The 21,127-nt window shown below is 41.1% G+C and overlaps 1 protein-coding gene across 1 annotated transcript in view; it reads left to right on the top strand.

Moving 5' to 3' along the window:
• The window catches only part of LOC149140946 (BEACH domain-containing protein B-like), a 398,071-nt gene extending 379,259 nt beyond the window's left edge, over positions 1–18,812 (top strand). Inside the window, 6 exon segments of the mRNA XM_089446434.1 lie at positions 15,064–15,189; positions 15,303–15,594; positions 15,597–15,673; positions 15,933–16,164; positions 16,706–17,761; positions 18,169–18,812. Coding sequence (XP_089302560.1) covers positions 15,064–15,189; positions 15,303–15,594; positions 15,597–15,673; positions 15,933–16,164; positions 16,706–17,415 — 1,437 coding nt within the window. The 3' untranslated portion in view covers positions 17,416–17,761; positions 18,169–18,812.
• The last annotated feature ends 2,315 nt before the right edge of the window (positions 18,813–21,127 follow it).

Genomic DNA, 21,127 nt, shown 5'->3' with positions numbered 1-21,127 from the left:
ATGTTCCTTTGATCAAATGATTAGGCTGACGTGAATATAGAAGGCTTCCATAATTTCTTTGAGTGGTTTCCTTGCAACAATTTCGTGGGTACATGTTGGAGTATTTCATTGATGATCTAGAAGGATTCTTGGCTTGCATCCATTACATTTACATGAACAATAATACATGACTGTCTCCATTTTACATGACTTATCTAGGGTTGCCATCACTATTCTCAACACCTCATACTTCTTATTTGCATTAGGGTCAACTAGGACAACAATTGTTTTCAAGGCACAGTCCTTGATGCGATGTTTATTCAAGATTGCCAAGATCTTGGCCTTCCAGATGACAAAATTGGAAGCCTCGTCCAATCTATCCTGATCCCTCAATCCATTCACTGCCATCTCTGCTTCTCTTCTCTAGACTCCCTCTGAGTCTTGATTTCCCTTTCGGAAATCCTCTAGCCAACTGTCGAATCACTCCTCTCCAATCCCCCTTTGCCGCTGCAACTCGAATCTAGATTTCTTGGCTAGAAACCTGTCGAGGTAGTGCTTCCCTCTACCTTGGTTCAGTGTCCTTAGACACTATTCTGCACTCACATAAACAACATCCCACCAGCTCCACAAATCAAAGTCTACTCAACTCCCTTAGCCCTGACAATTAAAGAATCTGAGCCCTTTTGGCTCTGTGCAATCGCAGTGAGAGTTAGATCAGCTCCTCCTGGCCACTGCGTCAAACCTTGTTGGCCAAGAAAGATGACTTGGCACTGCGTAGGCCTGATCTACCCCCCGTCTACCTCTACGTTGGCCTGGATAGCTGACGCAGGTACTACGTGGGCTACTCCCAGCTACTGCGTCACTTTTACCTGGCTCGGAGTGCTGATGCAGGCACTGCGTGAGCCTCTACGTCACTTTCTTTGCACTATGTCCCTCCTCGTTCTACGTCTCTGGCGCTGGAACAACGCTTTCTCTCGGGACAGCTACTGCAGATTCTCATATTTTCTCGGTTGGTGTCTTCAGTCGCCTTTGATCTGCAATCCCTCTAATACCATGTGAAAATTTCTGAATCTAACACATCAGAAATCCCTACTGCAGTTTTTGGTTTACTATCTCCTACTTGTTCTTTACATTAACAAGTTATTTAATTACATAAACATCGTAGTAAACACAAATGCAACCTTCACAGATATACAGATCATGCATTGAAGTAAACAGAAACAATAACACAAGGGATGCTGTTATTTTTGGACAATCGTCTCTGTTAAAACCCAATGCGGGAAAACTAGTTCAACATATATGAGGGTTTTATTATTAAGTAGATTTCTGAATACAACTAGGGTGCCAGAAATGCCTCACCCAACAAAGAATGTGCTTGGCAATAGTACCTCTCTCTGGAGACAGATATTCCGGAAAATCAACAACTGAATGATCAATCCCACAGTGACTTTGGCTGTTCCTTGTGCTGGACAGCAAAAGTTGCTCCAAGCACTGCTCTGGAACTGCGTCAACTAATCTGCTCCCAATCTTCCCCACGTAATCTCCCAGCACTACCTCTGAAGCCGTCTACGACTTCTGCGTCAGCCTTTGCGTCCTCTACATTAGCCTCTACGACGTCTACATCAGCTTCTTTGGCCCTCTGCATCCTTTGCATCAGCCTGTATGGCTTCTATGTTAGCTTCTTTGGCCCTCTGTATCGTCTACGTCCTCCACGCTGGCCTCCTTAACCTCTGCATCAACCCTTGCTGCCTCTGCGTCAGCCCTCCTAGGCTTTGCCCTGCCTCTTCCAACACTCTGATGCCTCTCTGATATGTATCCTTCAGCCTTGGATCGAAATCCTTTTCTAAACTTCTCCTCACTGCAATTCATCACTTTCCCAATTTCCTCAGCAAACCTTGCCCCAGAAAATCAAACTGACTGATCTCTCTTGGTGTATCTCCAACTGACCTTCAAGCCTCCTCCTATACATTTCTTGTTGACGAATCAACGACCGAGATTAAGTCCCTAATCAATGGCTAAGATTAGATCTAGCTTGATCCTCGTTTTTTAGAACTTTCTCACCCATTTTATATTAATACACCTAAGTAACCGGATTCGTTAAAAACGGGCCACGTGTCCGAATCTTGCGAATCGGACACAATTTGCTGGGGATTCGAATCCCAGAAGGGGACACATTGTGTCCTAACGAGACATGTACGAATCTTGTACATGTCCCGTTAGGACACAATGTGTCCTGATTCTGGGATTCGAATCCCCAAAAATGAAACCTGCGGGCATAAAAAAGGCGTCGTTCTTTATGTTTTTTACCATTTCTCTCTTTCAGTTTTGCATACTTTGAGCTGTGGCAAGGAGCTAAGGGTGTGGAGCATTCGGCAACGAGATTCAAGCACCAGGTAAGTGCATTTCATCTCTATTTTTTTTGCATTTCTATTACAACAATTTGTATATGATTTTTTTTTACAAATTTGTGCATGTTTTGTTTATTTTTTTTACAGTATTCATGGCTCAATCAAGGGCAGCAATTAGGGGGCAAAGGAAGGGGAAGAATGTCTCCATTGGGGATGCCCCTCCTCCCCCAATATCATCAAATTCTGCTGCAAGTAATGTTGAGGGAAGAGGAGGACCTAAAGACAACATTGAGAAATATCCCTTGTGGAAATATGTCACAAGAGAGGATGGGACAAGCACCAAGGGGAAGGGAGGAGGCAATGTGCAATGAAGATGCAACTTTTGCCACATTTCTTTCAAAAGCACATATTACCGTGTGAAAGGCCATTTGTTGGCTTTACTAGGTTGTGGAATTAGAGCTTGTAACGCTATTCCTTTACAAAAGAAGAAAGAAATGGAAAAGGAGTTCACTGTTAGTATGGAAAATGTGGCTGCAAAATCAAGAAAACCCAAGAATGAAGACCCCCTTCCATTTTTGAGGAAAGGCACCACCAAATTTCCATTTGAGAGTTCTATTGGGGGACAAGCAGCAAAAAGAAGAGCAATTACACTTGGTCCGATGGACAAGATTTTTCAAAAAGAGAAACTGGAAGAGCTTGATCTCACCATTGCCTTCTTTTTCTATCAAATCTTCATATCATTTAATGTTGCATGCTCACCTCTATTTATTGAGATGTGTCGAGCTCTAACTCACGGGTCTTCAGAGAAGCTTAGAACCACATTGTTGACAAAGGCAAAAAAAGAGGTGCAAAAAATGCTTGAGCCTATTGTAGCATCATGGCCAACATCTGGGGTTAGCATTGTTTCTGATGGATGGACAGATCCAACACGACACCCAATCATCAACTTCATGGTGTCTTCCTTGAATGGTCCAGTTTTCTTGAAAGCAATGGATACACTTGGAGAATACAAGGATGCACAATTTATTGGTGAGTTATTTATTAAATTTATTGAAGATGTAGGTGTTGATTCTTGTGTGCAAATCATTACAGATAATGCACCTGTTTGCAAGGCTACTGGCATGATTGTGGAAGCTAAGTATCCACAAGTGTTTTGGACACCTTGCATTGTCCATTCATTGAACTTAGCACTGAAATCCATTGCTTCTAATGTGCTTTGGATTGGTAACATTATTGAGGATACACGACATATCCATAACACTGTGCAAAATCATACAAATGCCCTCACTATCTACAAGGAGTACAACAATCTATCATTGTTGAATATTGCTAATACATGGTTTGCCTCTTCATTCATGATGTTGAAGAGGTTGAGGGAGGTCAGGGCCATGGTTATTTCTGAGTTTTGGTCTTTTTGGAGAAAGACAAATCAAGTAGCCTCTAAAAGAGTGAAGGACACAGTGCTAGATGATGCTTGGTGGGAGAGGGTAGATCTAATTATCCAGATCATGGACCCTATCATTTCATTGCTTCGATTTGCAGATACAAACAAACCCATCCTAGGAGAGGTTTATGAGGGATGGGATTCCATGATTGAGTCTGTGAGGAGAATTATTCTACAGAGTGAGTGCCCCGAGTATGAGACATCATCAGAGGCCTTATGTGGTACTATACAAGATATTCTTGTCAACAGATGGGACAAGAATTGTACATGTATACATTGTTTGGCTCACTCATTGAACCCAAAATACTACAGCCATGAGTGGCTGAATGGTGGACCTTCCCGCAAATTCCCTCCTCACATGGATGGTGAAATCTCACAGGGGAGGAAAGATGCATTCAGGCGGGTTTTTCAGGATAGAGCATTGCTTGATGAGGTGGAGGATGCCTTTGCAGAGTTTTCCACTGGCACTGGTCGATTTGCAGGATATGATGTGATTAGAGACAGGGGGGCTAAGAAGCCCTATTCTTGGTGGGCAAATCATGGGGCAACAAGCCCTCCTCTTCAGCAGTTAGCCATGAGGCTCCTCTCTCAGGTGACTTCATCCTCTTGTTGCGAGAGGAATTGGAGCACATATGGGAATTTGTATAGTGTGAAGAAGAGCAGGCTTGAGCAGTCTAGGGCAGAGACAATGGTGTATGTGCACACCAACCTTCATCTTATTTACAGGCAGAGGGAAGAGTGGTTGAGGGGAAAGACAAAGATGTGGGATGTCTTTCCTAATGATATGGGTTTGGATAGCAGTGTTGAGTTGGCATTGGTCAACATGGATCTCAATGATCCAATGCTAGAGCCTGTTAGATTTGATGACAGTGATATTTTAGAGGGGTCATCCTCCACATCAGCAGATGTAGAGGCGACTATGGATACAGGGGAGGAGGAGGATGCAGAGGAGAGTAGTGGTGACCATGATGATGAGGACATTGATGCTGATTCTGATGATGACTATGAGGATTGATGACTCTACGTGGCTCCTATTCGCTCTGCGTAGCCTCCTCTGCCTCTATGTTGGTCCTTCGGCACTATCTCTGCCTCTCTGTTATGCACTCATTGCCCCTCGCTGCAACTCAAATCACTTGTTCGAATTTTCTCAGCAAACCCTGCTCCAGAAAATCGAACTGACTGATCTATCTTGGTGTATCTCCCACTGACCCTCAAGCCTCCTCTTATATTTTTTCTATTGAGTCTTCAACGGCCGAGATGAAATCTCTAATCAACAGCTAAGATTAGATTTGGCTTGATCCATGTCATTTAGAACGTTCTCACCTAGTTTCATATTAATACCCATTAATATTTTAATTTTCCTAAATTTAGACTTAGGAGCCCATTAAAAATATTAATTATTTTAATATCTCTCTAACCGGGTGGAATTTCCCCAAACCATTTCTGGGTTTTGGAAATCTCATGTGCTTTAGCCTCTCCACCAATTTTCATGGCTAGAGCACATCCGATGCTACCCCAAATTAACACTGCCTCTTAGCGAGGAATGTGCTCTAGTAATGCTCCACCACTGAACATCACCCTGATCATCCAGCACCGGTACCTGTGCTGATGCTTGGCCTGCAACCCAACATCCTCTGCACCGCTGCCTCCTGTACTACTGCCCATGGCTCTGCCACTGCCACTGCTACATCTGTACTGTAGCTCCCTCTACATCCGTGCTACTACTAGTCTTTCCTCCCAAAACTGCATCTGCACTGCAGTTCTCTCTTATCATGTTGCATCGTGTTGTCCATAGCACTACCACTGCTAATCGTTGCACTGCAACTCAGTTACTGAGAAGTAAGTAACTGATCTATCCAACTACTGACATCCTTGTCAGCCTAGAACCATCCTGATGTTGAAGCTACCTCTGCTGCTATCTGTTGCCTTTTCTACTGCCTCTGCGCTACTGCAAACACCTTTGTGCCTCTTGCATTGCTGCAACCCTCACTGCGCTGCCAGAGACCATTACACTCTAGCAATGCCCTGTCTCTCCATCGGTATCTTGTTCCACCTGACATCCATCATCCTGCTACTGTCATTCGGGGCTCCCGTCACCGGATATGATCCAAGAGTTGGGGTACCTGAAGGATCTTGCCCCACGTCTTCTCTAGTCCTCTTGACTACAGCTCGATGTGACCCCACCTCTTCAGTAGAGGTGCATGAGCACTCATGGCACAGTCATCAATCATCATCCATCTCGACTTCTTTCTCTGCCTTTGTCGGAGCTGCTTTAGAGTCAAAAGCCTCTCCCTTATTCTTCTTCCTGGGACAATTGGTTGCATAATGACCCAACTCCCCACAATGGAAGCACTTTATCTTGGAGATGTCCTTCTTCCTCTTCCCTTGTTGTCCCGCAGATGTCAGAGCCACATCTTTCTCCTCCTCTTTCTTGATTCGACCTCCTTTGCTGCTACTTCCCGCCTTGGTCAGTCGCCTGATCTCTTCTTGGCGAAGAGCTGCCCACATCTCTTCCCATCCTAGAAGATTAGCTCTGCCCAAAATGCTTTGGACAAATGTCTCCCAATCCTCGGAGACTGCATTCAGGCCAGTCCTCACCATGAACTCCTGATCCCGTGTGGCCCCTATGGAATTAATTTGGTCCCAAATCTCCTGCAACTTGTTGAGATATATATCTATCTACTCCCCCTTCTGCTTCTAATACGACTGCAACTGATTCTCCAGTAGTACCTTCCTTTGCACGGAAGTGCCTTGATACAATGTCGTCAAGGTATCCCACATCTCCTTTGTCATGTTCTTCTCGACAATATGCTGAACTACATGATCCTTGATCCCATCAAGAATTATGCAGTTTTCCTTGGCCATTGCATCCTCATACCTTTTGTTATCAACTGGGTTGACTGGGATAGCCACGTTCTCAAGGCGAAGCCCTTGATGTGATGTCTATCCAGATTAGACAAGATCTTAGCCTTCCAGATGACAAAGTTGGATGCCCCGTACAACCTGTCCTGATCCCTCAGTCCGTTCACTGCCATCTCCGCTATTCTTCTCGACTCACTCTGAGTCTCGACTTCCCTCCTGGAAGTTCTCTCTTAGACTCCCTCTTAGTCTCGATTTCCCTCCTAGAAATCCTCTCACCAACTGTCGAACCGCTCCTCTCTGTTGATTTGGGGTAGCATCGAATGTGCTCTAGCCACGAAATTTGGTGGAGAGGTTAGGGCACATAAGATCTCCAATACCCAAAAAGGCTTTGGGCAGATTCTAAACAATTTAAGAGATATTAAAATAATTAATATTTTTAATGGAGTCCCTAAGTCTAAACTTAGGGAAAATAAAATATTAATGTGGATTAATATGAAACTGTGTTAGAATGGTCCAAAAGACATGGATCAAGCCAGATCTAATCTTAGCCGTTGATTAGGGACTTAATTTCAGTTGTTGATATGTCAACAGGAAAAGTATAAGAGGAGGCTTGAGGGTCACTTGGAGGAGTACATCAGAGTGATCAGTCATTCTATTCTCTAGAGAGGGGTTTGCTAAGAGAGATAGAATTAGTGATTGGGAGTTGCAGATGAGGGGCATTGAGTACAGAGAGACAGAGAGGAAGAGATAGTGCCGGGAGAGCAGCGCAGTAGCCGACGAGAGTGACGCAGAGGCAGCAGGGAGCCGCGCAGAGCCTCAAAGAGGCTAGCGTTACTAATGCAAACCCATCCAGGGTGACAGAAGGCTAGTGCTGGGCAGGGAGGGGTTGACGCTGAGGTTTCTAGTGCAGATTGGTGCTATGGAGCTGCCGGAAGGATTATCCGCGGTTTCAGCCAGGAGATTTGTCTCAAACTGAGAGGTATTATTACCAAGAAAATTCTCTATTGGGTAGGCCAGTTTCGGCATCCAGATTGTACTTTGATATTGCTTAATAATAAAACCCTCAGATAGCTGCACTGGTTTTCCCACATTAGGTTTTTCCAGGGACATTGGTCCAAAAATAATGGTTTCATATGGTGTGATTGTTTTTGTTTCCTTTAGTTGTTGATCTGTAATATGTTGAGCATGCACTAGTGTTTATTTTCAGTATTTACATTATAAATAGCTTGTTAAGTAACATAACAAGTAGGTAGGAATAAATCAGATAAAGTGCATGGAGGGTTTTTAACTAAGTAGGCTTAGAAACTTCAACATGGTATTAGAGCGTGATTGCAGATCACAGGAGGACTGAGGATATCAGTCGAGCAGAGCAATATCAGCAGAAAACAGCTGTCCCGAGGTGACATAAGTTGTTTCTAGCAGAGTAGCAATAAGAAAAGAGTGACGCAGTGACTGCATCATCAAGGGTGAGTCGGGAAGAGGCAACGCAGAGGCTAAGGAAGGTAAAGGGAGCCTCACGCAGGGCCACACAGTTGGATGAAGAGGTCAGGTTGTTGGGGTTTAGAAGGCTGTGGGAATATTGCAGAGTGGAGTTGGTAAGGTACTATAGTCAGAACAGTGCCTGACAAAGCAAGGCCAAGAGAAGGGAGTTGCTACCGAGGGTTTCTAGCCGAGGAACCCAGATCAGTGGTGCGGTTGCACAGGACGATCAGAGTAGGGGACATCTCGACAGCGGCAAAAGGATTTCCAGGAGGGAAATCGAGACTTAGAGGGAGTCCAAAAGAGAACTCCCAGATGGGAAGTAGAGACTCGGAGGAGTCGAACAAAGAACTTCCAGGAGGGAAGCAGTAGAGCATCATGGCACTACACAAAGTAAGAGACCAGGATAGATTGGAAGGAGCGTCAAACTTCGCAGTCTGGAAGGCCAGAATCTTATCTGTACTTGACAGAAATCGTGTCAAGAACTTCGCCTTGAAGGTTATAGCTATCCTAGTCGACCCCAATGATAATGACAAGTATGAGGAGGCAATGGCAAGGGCCAAGAGCATCATCCTTGACGGGGTCAAGGACCATGTAGTGCGACACATTGCCGAGAAGGAAATGACATATGAGATGTGGGAGGCCCTCGAGAAATTTACCAGCATACTTCTATGCAAAGAAGAATGCTACTTGAGAATCAGTTGAGGTCATATCAGATGAAGAAGGGAGAACCTATCGACACCTTCCTCGGAAGACTGAACAAGATCCAAGATCAGTTGACTACTATAGAATCCACACCAAATCAGGGGTTGATGGTGAGGAAAACCCTGAATGCTGTCTCAGAAGACTGGGAGGTATTTTTCCATAGTATACTGGGCAGAGCGACACTCCCACCTTGGGATGAGATGTGGGCGGCTCTTCGCCAGGAAGAGATCAAACGGCAGCCGAATACAGGTAGCAGCAGCAAGGGGATCAAAGTCAAGCAGGAGGAGGAAGATGTTGCCCTAGCATCTGACAGAAAGCAGGAGAAGCAGAAGAAGAAGGATCTCTCCAAGATCAAGTGCTTCCACTATGGGGAGCTGGGTCATTATGCAACCCAATGTCCAAGGAAGAAGAGTAAGGGAGAGTCTTCCAAGACTAAGGTAGCGCCAGCAAGGGCAGAGAAGAAAGTTTTGATAGACGATGACTGTGCCATGAGTGCACATGCACCACTTGAGAAGAGGTGGGTCGACATCGAGTTGTAGTCAGGTAGACTACAGGCGATGAGGGGCAGGATCCTCGAGGTACCTAGCCTCTTGGATTATACCTTGCTACAGGAGCCCCGAAGAGGAGTAGCAGGACTGGCTGAGTTGGGTAGAGACGGATGCGGATGGAGCAACAGAGAGAGCTACAGTGCAGGATTCCCGAGACAGCGCGAGGCTAGCAGGTTGCAGCAGTGCGAGAGGCACAAGAGTGTTGCACCAGTGCAGGATGGCACAAAGAGGTGTGCAATTGTGCGAGATGCAGGGAGTTGTTGCAGCAACGCAGAGGTCAGAGAGGGAGCACTTGTCAACGACAGAGGGAGCTTTAGCATCAGGAGGGTCTCTAGCCCAACAGAGAGGTCAAAGTTGGGAGATCAGTTACTTGCTTCTCAGTAACTGAGTTGCAGTGCAGCAGTGGGTAGCACGATGCAACATGATAAGAGGAGTTGCAGTGCAGATGCAGAGGGAGCTGTCGTACAAATGCAGCAGTGGCAGTGGTAGAACCATGGGTAGAACTTTAGAAGTATAGGATACAACAGTGTAGAGGATGGTGGTCAGCAGGCCTAGCATCAACACAGAGACCGATGTCGGATGATCAAAGTAATACTCAGTGAGGAGTATTGCTATAGCACAATCCTCGCTAAGAGGGAGTGTTGATTTTGGGTAGCATCGGATGTGCTCTAGCCACGAAATTTGGTGGAGACGTTAGGGCACATAAGATCTCCGATACCCAGAAAGGGTTTGGGCAGATTCTAAACAATTCTGGAGATATTAAAATAATTAATATTTTTAATGGAGTCCCTAAGTCTAAACTTAGGGAAAATAAAATATTAATGTGGATTAATAGGAAACTATGTTAAGAGTGGTCCAAAAGACATAGATCAAACCAGATCTAATCTTAACCGTTGATTAGGGACTTAATCTCGGCCGTTGATATGTCAACAGGAAAAGTATAAGAGGAGGCTTGAGGGTCACTTGGAGGAGTACACCAGAGTGATCAATCATTCTATTCTCTAGAGCAGGGTTTGCTAAGAGAGATAGAATTAGTGATCAGGAGTTGCAATTGAGGGGCATTGAGTACAGAGAGACAGAGAGGCAAAGATAGTGCCGCGACAGCAGCGCAGTAGCCGGGGGAGTGACGCAGAGCTAGCCAGGGCTCACGCAGAGGCAGCAGGGAGTTGCGCAGAGCCTCAAAGAGGCCAGTGTTGCTGATGCAGACCCATCCGGGGTGACGTAGGTCTAGCGCTGAGCAGAGAGGGGTTGACACTGAGGTTTCGGACAGATTGGTGTTGAGGAGTTGCCGGAAGGATTATCTGAGGTTTCAGCCAGGAGATTTGTCTCAAACTAAGAGGTATTACTGCCAAGGAAATTCTTTGTTGGGTAGGCCAGTTTCGGCACCCAAATTGTACTCTGATATTGCTTAATAAGAAAACCCTCAAATAGCTGCATTAGTTTTCCCACATTGGGTTTTTTCCGGGGACATTGGTCCAAAAATAATGGTGTCATATGGTGTGCTTGTTTCTATTTCCTTTAGTTGTTGATCTGTAATATGTTGAGCATGCACTAGTGTTTATTTTCAGTATTTACATTGTAAATAACTTGTTAAGTAACATAACAAGGAGGTAGGAATAAATCAAATAAAGTGCATGGAGGGTTTCTAACTAAGTAGACTTAGAAACTTCAACACTCTCTGAACCCCTTTGCTCCTGCAACACTGATCTGGACTTCTTGGCTAGAAATCTGCCTAGGTAGCGACTTCCTCTACCTTGGTTCTGTCCCATTAGGTATTGTTCTGCTTTGACAGCAACAGTACCCCACCAGTTTCCCAATCCACAATCTTCCCCCAATTCCTAGACCCTAGCAGCTGAAGAAACTGAGCCACTTAGCTCTGTGCAATCTTGGCAAGGCTGAATCGCTCTTCTGGCCAACTGCGTCAAGCCTACTTGACTGAGTAGGATGACATGGCTCTTCGTAAGCCTCTTCTGCCTTCCTCTGCCTCTGTGCTGACCCTTTCTCTGGCTCAAAATGATGATGCAGTCCCTCTGCGTCACTCCTCTGCTATTTTCTGCTTAGGAACAGATTCTATCTCTTGGGACAGTTGTTTCTACTACAAATTTTTTGATTTCAGCTGGTAGCTTCAGCTCTCCCGTGATCTGCAACACTCTGATACCATGTTGAAATTTCTAAGTTTAACCCGTTGGAAAATCTTCGTGCACTATCTGGTTTATTTCACCTACTTGTTTTATTCTTTAGCAAGTATTTAACCATATAAGTACTGAAAATAAACACAAATGCAGTCTCAATCATCTACAGATCATCAACTGAAAATAACAGACAAACACACAAGGGACACCATTATTTTTGGACAATCGTCCCCAAAAAAACACAACTTGGGAAAACCGATGCAGCAGTCCTGAGGGTTTTATTATTAAGTAGCTTTGTTGAGTACAACTAGGGTGCCAAACTAGCTCACCCAACAAAGAAATCAATCTGGCAGTAATACCTCTATTCTGAAGTAGATATTCAGCAAGTCTGCTTCACGAAAATCTCTCTGACTCTTCTCTGAAGCTCTGCATCAACCCTCCTAGCCTCTGCGTCATTCAGAAGCCCCCTACGTCAGCCATCTGCTGCTCTGCGCTGGCTCTCTGGCCATATGTGTCACCCACGTAGGCCCTACTAGCCTTTGTGCAGTCAATTTGGCCCTCTGCGTGGCTCCTGCTGGCTCTCCGTAGCCTCCTATGCCTCTGCGCTGGTCGTTCGGCACTATCTTTGCCTCTCTGCTATGCACTCACTGCCCCTCGTTGCAACTCAAATCACTTGTTCGAATTTTTTTAGCAAACCCTGCCCCAAAAAATCGAACTGACTGATCTATCTTGGTGTATCTCCAACTGACCCTCAAGCCTCCTCTTATACTTTTTCTGTTGAGTCTTCAACGGCCGAGATTAAATCTCTAATCAACGGCTAAGATTAGATTTGGCTTGATCCATGTCATTTAGAACATTCTCACCTAATTTCATATTAATACCCATTAATATTTTAATTTTCCTAAGTTTAGACTTAGGAACCCATGAACCCATTAAAAATATTAATTATTTTAATATCTCTCTAACCGGGTGGAATTTCGCCAAACCATTTCTGGGTCTTGGAGATCTCATGTGCTCTAGCCTCTCGACCAATTTTAATGGCTAGAGCACATCCGATGCTACCCAAAATCAACAATTTCAACAAGAATATTCCAAAAAGATTCCAATTTTCTTGACCTTAATATTGCCAAGTCAAACCATTCAACAGAGAGAGAAAATATAGTTAACTCTGGTCAAATTCAAGTCTGCAACAGAGCTGAATTTTGGCCTGAGGTAGCTCAGAATAAAAGGCCGAAATTTGTTCAAAACCATAGTCAATGAACCAGTCAAACTTTCAGTCAAAGTCTCAAGGTTGACCTTCAGTCAACGAGCCCAAAATAGAAATGTAAATGCGGTCAAATAGAGTCAACAGATCCCTGGAATATTTGGTCTCCAAAGCAGTCAAAGAGCTCGGTCAAACAGAAGTAAATTCTCCCAAGTCAATGCTGGTCAATGCAGAACAGAAAGACTTATTGACTCCTTCGCACGTTTGAGCTTCTCCTTGCTATTTCAGATCAAATGGAGGGATGAGTGATGTGCCAATTGAGCTCCAATGGACTTGTATTTATATGTGTCTTAGGAGATGGCTTTTCATCACGTGGGGCCGACTTTGTGCACTTTAGGCCAATTTGGTCAAACATCAAAATATGAATTTTCTCCCTTGATTTGCCAGAAAATACCGACCATAGCTACCAATTTTCAACAATATCAATACCAATAAATCATGACATGATCTTGCATATGAACTTTGATTCCTTTAATCTTTTTTTTAATATCATGAACCGTATACAAACTTGTTGATTGGCTCACTACATAATAACCGAGAGACTTTTATTTATTGCTTTATTCATGTTTCATTAGATTTGCTTTGCAACATTAATCACGCAGCAAAGTGTTATGTGTTTAAACCTTATTATGGTCTCGAACAAGCTTTAAGGTTTTCTCTCCTCAGCTAGAGGTTGGACAAGTAGTTCCATTTTTTTTGGAAAAGGAATGAGTTTATAATAAGATCACAATTCACTAATCATAAGATGGCTTAACCATAGCATTATAGATGCAGCCTGCTTAGGGATTGTTGAGCATGCTATCTTACAAAACCTTCAACCCCATATATTACTATATAATATATATGGGAAATCCTTGAATTTCGATATTAACTCAGACTTTATATCAAAACTTTCAACCACTTTTGACATTCAATTCTTTCAGTCGACAGAAAATTGTGGCTTTGGTGGAAGAATCAACCACTTCAACTTTATCCTTGTGATGGGCTCAACCCGTAACTTGAGACAGCATGAAAGCAACTTATTTTCTTCAAATAACTCTAAAATTTACTGTGCTTGATCTTTTGTCTCCTTTGATTGCTTTCACGACCAGCTTTGGGTATCCCTGGATTAAAAGCTTCTCCACCTTTTAGTATTTGGCCAGCTTCATCTCAGGATTCAATGCTCTCAAATTTGGGAATGTTGTTTGAATTTTGAAACTCTCTAGCAAGCTTCTTGAATGCTGGCTTTTTCGACATAAAAAAATGAATTACTTTTCTCTGTCCAAACAGATCTTGGAATAAATTTCGAAAGGGAAAACCAGAAACCTTTGCAAATCAATTTACCTCTTAATCCAAAAGGATATCAGTTCTCTAGCCAATAACCAACCAATACATGTCTGGCCCATGCAAAGCAACTCTGCTCCAAATTTCTCTCATGAATGTGCACTTTAGGAAAATTATTACTCTTTACAAATAAAGAATCCCCCCCCCACTCACATATATCTACATATTCTACATGGACAGTCACTTGCGAGAATCGAACATGGTTGGGGAGTATCTCAGTCATTCCTCCCAACCACCCAAGGTAAACGCAATTGACACCATGACCTCCCATTAGCGAGGTGCTTTAGCAATGGGAACTCAACCAATTGAGCTAACCCTCAGGGCTTGCTATGTCATGTTTGTTAATCTTTCTTCTTAATTTTACCCTTCACCTGCACAATGACAAAGCATGAGAGCTCCCTTCCCAGCAGTTGAAAGTGAGAAAAATAAGTGAAAAATGCCTTTTAGAGGCTCCATGGGTCTCTTTTCTGTGGACATGTGTTGGACACATTGGGACACATCTAGGGCATGTGTCTAACACATGTTTGGCACTTGTCCTGTTTTAGGACATGTGTCCCAGCATGTCACTTGCCTGACATGTGGGATATGGACACGCCCCCCTTGAGGGTTGTGTCCTGTTACTTAGCTTGTAATCCTAAATCAATTAATAGTTTTTCCTTCCATTAATGTTACAAATGGGCAGGTACTGTTTGCACAAACTGATGAAGTGTAGTTACTTTATCCTATTCATTGTTTTAAAGGCTTCAATTTTTTGTCTACTGGAACCATATTACTGAAATGACTCAAGTGCATGAGTTAAATTGTCCTTCATTTTAGTGTTGACAAACTGGGCTTCTGTCCTTTGATTATTCTAGAATGTAATAATCTCTGTCATTCATGTTATGTAGATTTGAGTATCTCTGCAGATGGATGCATTTTACTATTGAATGGAAAACAATGGTATTTACAATGTACTGAAAGTCGAGTTAATCAACTGCAGGATTCACCTGAGGAATTCATATTCAGAAACAGGGAAGCACTTGAGAGTGAGTATGTTAGTTCCAATCTTCATCATTGGATTGATTTAATATTTGGCTGCAAGCAACGTGGCAAGCCAGTTGTAGAGGTATCGTTCTTTTGTATGATCTATTCATGCGACATTTTGCATTGAAATTTAAAACAACATTTTTGTTTGTCAACATTTGATTCTAAAGCTCTAAATTGTTTCTGGGATAGCAGGCTGCCAATGTGTTCTACCATTTAACTTATGAAGGTGCAGTTGATATAGAAGCAATAGAAGATCCATTACAACGGGATGTTGTTGAAGGTCAAATTGCAAATTTTGGGCAGACACCTATCCAGCTTTTTCGGAAAAAGCATCCTAAGCGAGGGCTACCCATGCCCATTGCCCATCCATTATACTATGCACCAGGCTCAATTACACTGACTTCAGTAGTTTCTGCAGGCTTTCAAGAACCGGCAGTAATAGTATTTGTTGGTGTGATGGAGTCAACTGTTGCACTTGTAAACCAGGGCTTATCATGTCAGTCAAAATGTGGCTAACCTCACAATTACAGACTGGAGGCAACTTCACCTTTTCGTCTTCACAGGTTTTATAGAAAATCCAATGCTTACAGAACTTAATTTTGGTTTCGCAATTGGATCTTATTTCAGAGCATGTTTCGCCAGAAAATAATATGAGTTATTCATTTCCCTGGTACCTAATAGGAGGTGAATGTGGATTGGCCAAATAGCATTGCTAGACAATTTGTTTGACGTCCTGTTTTATATTTACTATACTGAATAGTTGTGATGAAAGTCAAATATCTTATCAAATCTGATCTTATCGGTACACATTACTCTTGACAGGAACCATTTTTTGGTATTGGTTCAGATCTCAGTATTCCTCGTAAAATTGGTGGTCCCTTGGCTGAGAACCTTGAGCTTGGGACACAGTGTTTTGCTACCCTACAAGTCCGGTCATCGAGCTTTCTGCTGAGTTGTGGAAATTGGGATAACAGTTTCAGAGTTATATCTTTGAATGATGGATGCATGGTTCAAAGCATAAGGCAACACAAAGACCTGGTCAGCTGTGTTTCAGGTATTTGACAACTATATTTTCTAGCAATTCTTCTGGACATTTTTGCCTGCTTTTAATTTTTAAAGTCCAGAGTACAACACTGCTTTTTCTATCTCCAAGTTCTCTGCCATTATTCTATGTCCGGGACCTGATCGTCTTTGTTAACCTAGTGATCTGGCTATGTGGTTCTCATGTCTTCTTCAACTATTAAATTCTAACATCTGTAGTCCTTGGGCTTTGCATTTTTTCCTGGAGTCCACAATGCAATATCGACAACGGCCATTAGCTAAAATGGGCAAAGCCTAAGCTTTTTATTCTCAAGGAGGATGGATATTTTGTACTTCTTTGCCTTGGTATCTGTTCTTAAGTGGGTGCTGGTTTGACTTGATTATTCTACATACCTACTTATGTTGTCCATCAACCTACATTTTCTTCTGCTAGTTTATCTGAGTCCAAATGTTTGCTTCCTACAGTATATTTTCCTGATTTTGTAGTTTCAGTTCAAGAGAGTGATCTCCCTGAATATCAGCTGGCATATTAAAATTTTCTTTCTTAATTTCAGTGGCAATGGATGGGAGTATTGTAGTTACTGGCAGTCATGATACGACAGTTATGGTATGGGAAGTTACTTCGTCTACTAGAATTGTCAATAAGAAAGTCCGAGATGCACAAAATATCCCAGATCGGATTCGGAAAGATCATATTTTATCAGACAACCCTTGCCACATTCTTTGTGGACATGATGATGTTGTCACTTGTGTAGCTGTCTGCGTGGAGCTTGACCTTGTTGTCAGTGGATCTAAAGATTCCAGTTGTATTCTTCATACTTTATGGCATGGTAGGTATGTAAGGTCTATTTATCATCCAAATGGAAGTGCACTATCCAAGATGGTAGTATCACGACATGGTCGACTTGTATTATATTCTAATGATGATCTGAATCTGCTTCTTTACTCAATCAACGGGAAACTTCTTGCAACTTCTGAAACAAATGGCCGTATTAATTGCATGGAGCTCAGCAGTTGTGGTGAATTCTTAGTTTGTTCAGGGGATAAAGGACAGATAATATTACGATCCATGCATTCACTTGAAATTGTAAGCCGATATGATGCAATGGGAAAAGTTATTTTGTCATTGAGTGTGACATCAGAAGATTGTTTCTTAGTCGGGACACAAGATGGGAGCCTCCTCGTCTATTCATTAGAAACTCCCCAGCAGCGTAAGAGTAGTCTTCTTCAAAACATTAAATCAAGGACGTTTGCAACAGGGTAACTAAGTTGGTGATTTATGGATTCAACAAACAACATAGAATGGCCAGCTGAGCAATGGCGTATAGTTGCTTCAAGTCTTTTATTTCAAAATATCAAATCACAGGCATTTGCAGCACAGTGTAGCTAAGTTGGCAAATTAGTTTTGGAGTGATAAAATGGATCCAGCATTCAGCATACATTAGACCAACGAATCCATTGCTTACAATCGCTTCAAGTTATTTTATCAAAGCTTCAAATCTCAGGAGTTTCCATGGTAACTATGTTGGCAGCTTTGTTCTCAAGTAATACAATGGATCCGGCATCCAAAATACATTGGTCATCTGAGCCATGATTCACAGTTTCTTCAGGTCCTTTTTTCTCATATTTGTTTTCTCGCCTAAATGATCATATGTTTGATTAGTATGGTTTCCACATGCCCTGGTTTACTCATGCGATTTTCGTTCTACAAAAAAAAATACAACTCAAGTGAATCTCTTATTCTAATGCACTAATGGAAATATTCGTTTAAATATTGGTTGATGTACAAGATACCAAAATGTGACAGATATATACAACCTTAACTAACATTATAGTTTAGTTTTGGTTGAGAAGGTCATTTTTCAGAACGTCATCTAGTTCCTTCCCTTGGATAATTTTTTTTTTCTCCTCTTTCATATGGTAGAGAACAATAAATGAAGTTGAAGAAACTTGGATTGTATTCACTTCACATGGCTTATGTTTTTTCTCTTATATAATTTGTACTTGATCCTTGCAGAGGTGGAACTACAACATGTTCTGAAAGGTTCATAGATTGATACATAAATGTGCCTTAAGATCGCCTTGGTATTGGAAGATTAGCATAAGCTTCGAAAAGGACAAATGAGTGACCATGCTACATAAATTCAGTCTACACAGTGAAATTATTTTGTGGATGTTGGCAAGAGAGAATGATTCGGCTACCTTTTGTATCATTCCAAGTGAAAATAGAACTGGAATGACCTGCTGAGCTGCTGCGTGATGCCTGAAACTTAATCTGGATACTTGTAACAATTTAACAATCAGCTGTACATTTGTCTACTATAATTTATTGCCAAATTCTGCACATTCTTTTAATCCATGGTGCAAGTATGTCTCTATGTCTTTGGTCAGCATTTCAAACTCTGGCTTGGGGTGCATGTGTATGGAGATTTGTATCACGTGGATTAGTTTTTTTGACTCCTATCTTGTTCAGGAATTCTCCTAGACGTTGGAGGTTGTACACTATTGTCTGACAAGTTTTCACCCTTATTTAAAAACAATCTTGCAGACTAGAGAAGCCAGCCAGCAGTCTCTGCAGTTGATGTAAATATTAATTCTTTGAAGTCACAAGAAACTTCAAATCTGGCCAAATTGTTGCTGTTATAATTATTGGATTGTTTATATGAAGTTCTCACCGATCAGAATTGTCCATAATATCTGCATTTTCAATAGACTTTTTAGACAAGGTAAAGTATAAAACTAAAGTGTTGTTCTGCATTGGACTTTAAAGTGCGGATTTTTACTTTATAAGATGCATTGAGTACAAGTCCTGATACTCATGCAGTTAATTGAATGGAAAAATTATACTAATGATGTCTATCTATAACTGAAGCCAACAAGACTGGCATTAATGCAATACACGCAACTAAAGAGATTTACTCAAAAAATCTAAGTCCATTTATCATAAAAGAGAGGCATAAGTTTCCCCAAATCAACATATGCCTTCTTTTGTTGCAGTTTACTTGCAAAGAGAACTCATGAAAAATGTTCTCGTTTTCTTTGTGATGAATGTAGCGTTCTATGGCATGATGACATTGCCATGTGGTCATAAGGCCAAATGAGGTCTGAGAGATTTATAGTGTTGGAATAGAAAGTAGCATTTCTTAGCACCATTGTTTCTTTTAAAATTCATTGATTATTCCGGTTTCCCTCTCATGGGTAAATGACAATTTTGCGAGGTGTAGCTTACAAACCTCTAGGAAATCTATATTTTTTTTTATCTTATGGCACCTTGACAGTTTTGCGAGGTGTAGCTTACAAACCTCTATGAAAACTATATATATATATATATATATATATATATATTATATCTTATGGCATCTTTGAAATTTTAGCTATGAATTTTGGAATATAACATGGTAGGCTTTTAGTTCTCGGATTGTAGTACCACAAAAATGAATTCCTGTACCATATTTTAGTTCATTTTTTTCACTAAGATTTTTTTTATTGTTTTCTAGTTCCAATGTCTAACTCATTTACGCCTTTCAACTAATTATTTTCCTAATTGGGTGTACATGCAATATAACTAATATTTTGTTAATTCAAATTTAAGGTAAAGAGTAGTTAAGTAGTTAAGCATAATTACATTTAAAATGAGAACTATTATATCAAAATGATTAGTACATTATCTTAAAAGTTTTTGAAAATAAGTGAAAAGTGCATCTCAAACATGTATATTTGAGAAACGGTGAAAATTTAACTTCTAAATTACTGACTTATGGCTACTTGAAATGTAATTTCACATTTAAAAAATGCAATGTTTAACTTATATATTGACAATATTTTATAGCTATTGCCTCGTATAAAAATTATATAAAATTTTACCTTTAATAAAGCACATATAATTATTTTCAGTGCAAGTATTTTTTTGAAAAATTATGCTTCTAAATATTTTTGTGTGAATTGGGGTCTCAATGAATTTATTCCAATGGAAGTTGCTTTAAAAGGTGGAGCAAAAATTCATACATAGGATCGGAATATGAAAATATCATTTTAAAATGTTGCCTTTGTCATGAAGAGAAGCATAAAGATAGTAAATGTATCTCAAAACCCAAAGACCAAAGAGAAAAGGAGCAATTTGCTATCATGTGAAAAACCATAAAATGTGATCAAATAAGCTCAGAAAGAGGTAGAAATCAAATAAATTCTCGCAATAAATTTCAACATTTAGAGGATGATTAGGAGTAAGCAACTTTAGGCTCGCTAGTAACCTGCATCTTCTCATTTTTGTTAAAATATTTTTGAGCTTCATCACTTGCTATGACTCAAACTCTAGAAGGGAAAACTGTAAACTCAATGGGAGAGCACAGAGGCAACTCTTAGACAAACCATCCACAATCACTCAACATCCTTGCTGCACTCTTCACACCAAATGAAAGGAAGTATCCTAGTCTACCAAGGCTAGGGGGATCCCTAGGGCCAATTAAGCTATGCATTGTGAAAGTGATTGTTTCTTAGCTTGAATTGACTACAAAACTTAATAACCAATAAATAATTTGCTTTATACATAAGAAATGATTAAGCATGCAAGTTGATTCTTCAAACAATGTCACAATGAGTTATGAATCAACAATAGACTTGCCTTGAAATGTCGTAAATATGAATAATTTAGTAAAATGAGATTTGTTTATTACCACAATGATTTCTCAAGACATTCACAACCGAGTGTTATTCAAGAATGTCCAAATGTGCTTATAATGTGATGATAACCAGTAGTGTGAATTAAGGAACCAACAATAAAAATGAGATTATGACATCTACGATACTATGCTTAGATCTACAAGTTACATCAATATTGAAATCCATTCATCAACATAATTAGGAGAGAGTTCTTATAGCATCAATTAAACATCACCACATTGTCCTATATATTATAATTCAATTTCAGAAAGATAACTGTGTATGACTCATGAAATGTTATGTTGTATTATTATCCA

The sequence above is a fragment of the Pinus tabuliformis genome, chromosome X (assembly GCF_031772625.1).
Source record: "Pinus tabuliformis cultivar Carrire ecotype Pingquan chromosome X, CPIR1, whole genome shotgun sequence".
Taxonomy (NCBI): Eukaryota; Viridiplantae; Streptophyta; class Pinopsida; order Pinales; family Pinaceae; genus Pinus; species Pinus tabuliformis.
Note: the sequence above shows the minus strand (reverse complement) of the source record. Positions and strands in the feature narration are given on the sequence as shown.